This window comes from Hipposideros armiger, unplaced genomic scaffold, assembly GCF_001890085.2.
Source record: "Hipposideros armiger isolate ML-2016 unplaced genomic scaffold, ASM189008v1 scaffold_807, whole genome shotgun sequence".
NCBI classification, from domain to species: Eukaryota; Metazoa; Chordata; class Mammalia; order Chiroptera; family Hipposideridae; genus Hipposideros; species Hipposideros armiger.
The window spans coordinates 613,556-617,244 of NW_017732157.1; the positions used below are offsets into that span (position 1 = coordinate 613,556).

At 39.8% G+C, this 3,689-nt stretch overlaps 1 protein-coding gene across 1 annotated transcript; it reads left to right on the top strand.

The window, feature by feature from the left end:
* Window positions 1-322: 322 nt before the first annotated feature.
* Window positions 323-1,509, top strand: OR5AU1 (olfactory receptor family 5 subfamily AU member 1). Its single transcript, XM_019628752.1, has one exon. It carries the CDS (start codon window positions 508-510, stop codon window positions 1,441-1,443), a length of 936 nt encoding a protein of 311 aa, XP_019484297.1. The 5' UTR covers window positions 323-507; the 3' UTR covers window positions 1,444-1,509.
* The last annotated feature ends 2,180 nt before the right edge of the window (window positions 1,510-3,689 follow it).

The following is a 3,689-nucleotide window of genomic DNA, read 5'->3' on the forward strand; positions in this document are numbered from 1 at the left end:
CCTCTACCGTAACCTATCGCCAGTCATGATTGTGATTTAGTAAAGACGTATTTCATAGTGGCATCTTTGTGGGCAATGAATCTGTGAGATCAGTTGTGCCCAACGGAGGGTTTAAACATGAAATATACTGTCTCTAGAATATAAGCTTCCTGAGGTCAACACTCTTGAATTCCTGACAGGGGAACACAGAGCTAAGCATATAGAAGACTGTCAATACATATTTTATAAGGAATTGTTTCATTATTTAGAATCATTGAAAAACCAAATTGTGTATATTCCTTTTATATTTTCCATTGCTGCTCAAGTAATGCTTCCTAACTAACCAACCAACTAAGCAGAGAAGACCTTCTCTGTGATAGAGTTCCATCTACAAAACCAGACTTCCTCAGTAAGACTGATCTTCAGAAGGTGGTCCTCAGGGCAGAACTAAACCCAGGGAGAGCCTCCAGGCGTTCCACCTCATCTGCTGTGGTCTCCTCCTTCCACACCCCAGAGCACTGGAGAAAAATGGAAGGAGCAAACCTGAGCCAAGTGATTGAGTTTGAGCTCTTGGGCTTCACCAATGACCCCCAGCTCCAGACACTGCTCTTTGTGGTGTTCCTGGGCCTGTACACCATCACTGTGTTGGGGAACCTGATCATGTTCCTTCTGATCCACGTGAGTGCCTCTCTGCACACGCCCATGTACTCCCTCCTAAAGAGTCTCTCCTTCTTGGATTTCTGCTACTCCTCCACGGTTGTCCCTCAGACACTAGTGAACTTCTTGGCTAAGAGGAAGGTGATCTCCTATCGTGGCTGCGTGGCTCAGTTGTTCTTCTATGCAGGTTTCGCCACTAGTGAGTGCTATCTCCTTGCTGCCATGGCCTATGACCGTTATGCTGCTATTTGTAAACCCCTGCTCTACCCCGTCATCGTGTCTCCTGAGGTCTGTGCCTCTCTGATTGTGGGCTCCTACAGTGCAGGATTCCTCAATTCTCTTATCCACACAAGCTGCATCTTCAGTCTGAAATTCTGTGGTGCTCACGTGGTCACCCATTTCTTCTGTGATGGACCACCCATCTTGTCTCTGTCTTGCGTGGACACTTCACTGTGTGAGATCCTGCTCTTCATTTTTGCTGGTTTCAACCTTTTGAGCTGCACCCTCACCATCTTGGTCTCTTACCTCTTAATTCTCATCACCATCCTGAGAATGAACTCAGTTCAGGGCAGGGTCAAGGCCTTTTCCACCTGTGCTACCCACCTCACTGCTGTGTGCCTCTTCTATGGCACAACACTTTTTATGTACTTGCGCCCCAGGTCCAGCTACTCCCTAGCTCAAGACCGCATGGTTGCGGTGATCTATACGGTGGTGATCCCAGTGCTGAATCCCCTTATCTACTCTTTGAGAAACAAGGATGTGAAGGAAGCTTTAAGAAAGGTTTGGGGCAGGAAAATGATGGAATGATCTTCTCAACTCAGTACCACATATCTTTAGGAAGCCAAGGGATGTTTACCTTCTGTGGTGCTAACCTGAGCACATTCCCATGCTCACCCTTTGAACAGTGGGCATGCTCTCTGGTCTGCAGGTGCTTCTGCATCAACCTGACGACCTGCTGCAGAAAGAGTTGGTGGTGACATACAGGCTAGAAAGAAGTGAGGAGTGTCTGCTTGTTGCATAATTGGATCCGTTGGCAAGACTTAGTCATCACTTTGTTCAGATGCTTCATTCGTATCTCCACATTTGTGAATATTTTGTTCTATTATTAGAAACTGACATTTATATTCTTCATAATAAAGTTCTCCCCTCAACTGACTTGAAGACCTTGGCTGCTTGGGGAAATCCTCCCCATTCTTTACAATCTCCTCTTTGTAAAAAACTGACTCGCTGGCTTAAAAAAAATTTGTTTTATTATCTAGTTATTTGAATGATACTGTAAAAACAACTTCAAAAGTTCACATAATGTTTTGTTGTCTTTGTTGACTTTCCTCCTGGCCAAGTAGCCACTTGGTGACTTTCAAGCTGGATAAATTTGGGCAAATCACTTAACTTTTCTGAGTTACAGATATTTCACTTTTTAATTGGTATGAGTTTTAAATTAAGTATTCAGTTAGATATTGCAGGTAAATTGTTTATTATGCAATAATCATTCGTACGACCCTTTACCTTTTCCTTTATTCCAACACCCCTAAGTTCTCACAAAGTGAGAGAGGAGGATGTTTTTTGCCTTTCTCAAAGACATGTTGTCCCTGCTAGTTTTCTGTTCATGATAATTTGTAAGTTGTGATTGAATTAAATTAAACATTTTTAAATAAGAAGAATCATGGAAAGGGAGCTCAAACAAGTATAACATTCTTGGGCTTTCTGTCCTCATTGGTAAACTTGAGGAAAACAAACCAGGCATGCTTGGCTAGTCCCTTCACAAGGGGACAAGGGAACACCTGCACTAGCTCAGTGCATTCATGACTGGGTCAGCGAAGGCTGCCTAATTCTGGAGTTTAGTTTCATAAAGATCTTTTCCCCACAGATACAAGCCAGGTACCCTAATCTAGCCTTTAACAATAACACAGCTGATTTTTTTCTCTCTGTCCGATTATGCTTTATCCTTCTTCTAAGTTGTTCAGAATCAGGAGGGGAAGACTGGTGCTATATATTGACACACCCACACAAAGATCCAGATACTAAATTTGTTCCTGAATTTTAATGGAAATTTCTTTTATTATAGAGTTTACTGTTAGCTTAATGAATAATGTTGATTATATTTAAGTATAGTGATTTTATTTTGGTGCTAATTAGAGATTTTATTAGTGGCAGTGTAGTACAGTTGATAAGGATATGGACTCTAGAGCCACACTAGCCTGGTTCAAGTCCTGGCTCCATCATTTCTTGTATATATGACATTATTTAACCTCTCTGAGTTTCAGTTTTCTCTTTTGTAAAATAGAGATAATAATAATTGTAGCTATACAGTCGTTGCTAGGAGAATTAAGTAAGTTAAAGCAAGCAAAGCACTAAATAAACATTAGTTGTTATTATTAGAAATGGCTGCTGACTTTTATCGAATGCCTTTTCAATAACTCTTGATATAATTGTGTGATCTTCCTCATTTACTATGTTCCTGTGGTGTATTGAAGACATAGATTTCTTCATGTTAAACCATTTTGTTTCCTGGAGTCTTACTTGATCATGAAATGATTTTTCTTTTAATAGACTATTGGATTTGATTTGCAAAGACTTTAATTAGAGTTTTGGCATCTATTGGATTGTCGGAAAAGTCATGACGCATTTTTGCAATGAAAAACAGAAAAAATACGTCATGACTTTTCCGACAACCCAATATATTCAAAGATAAAGTTGGTCTATGATTTTTTTGCATTATCATTATTGTGTTTTAGTATTAAGAGTAAAATAGTTTTATCAAATGTATTTCTTCTTTTCATATAGTGTAGAATAATTTAAAGAAGATAGAAATATCTGTTCTTTCAAACTGCTGCAAAACCATCTGAGACTGGTACCTTTTCAAAAGGTTGATCTTTAACTACCTTTCCAATTTCTTATGATTTTTTGTTTCATATTAGTTTTTTCTCCTGCTTATTAAGTCTTTTTTTTTTAAGATTTTTATTGGGGAATTGGGGGATGGGAACAGCGCTGGGGAATTGGGGAAAGGGGAACAGACAAGTTGCTGTCCTTTTGTTCTTCAGTCTAGTTGTGGA

Coding starts and splice junctions, on each gene's coding strand:
- OR5AU1 (XM_019628752.1), top strand. CDS start 508: ATGGAAGGAGCAAACCTGAGCCAAGTGATTGAGTTTGAGCTCTTGGGC.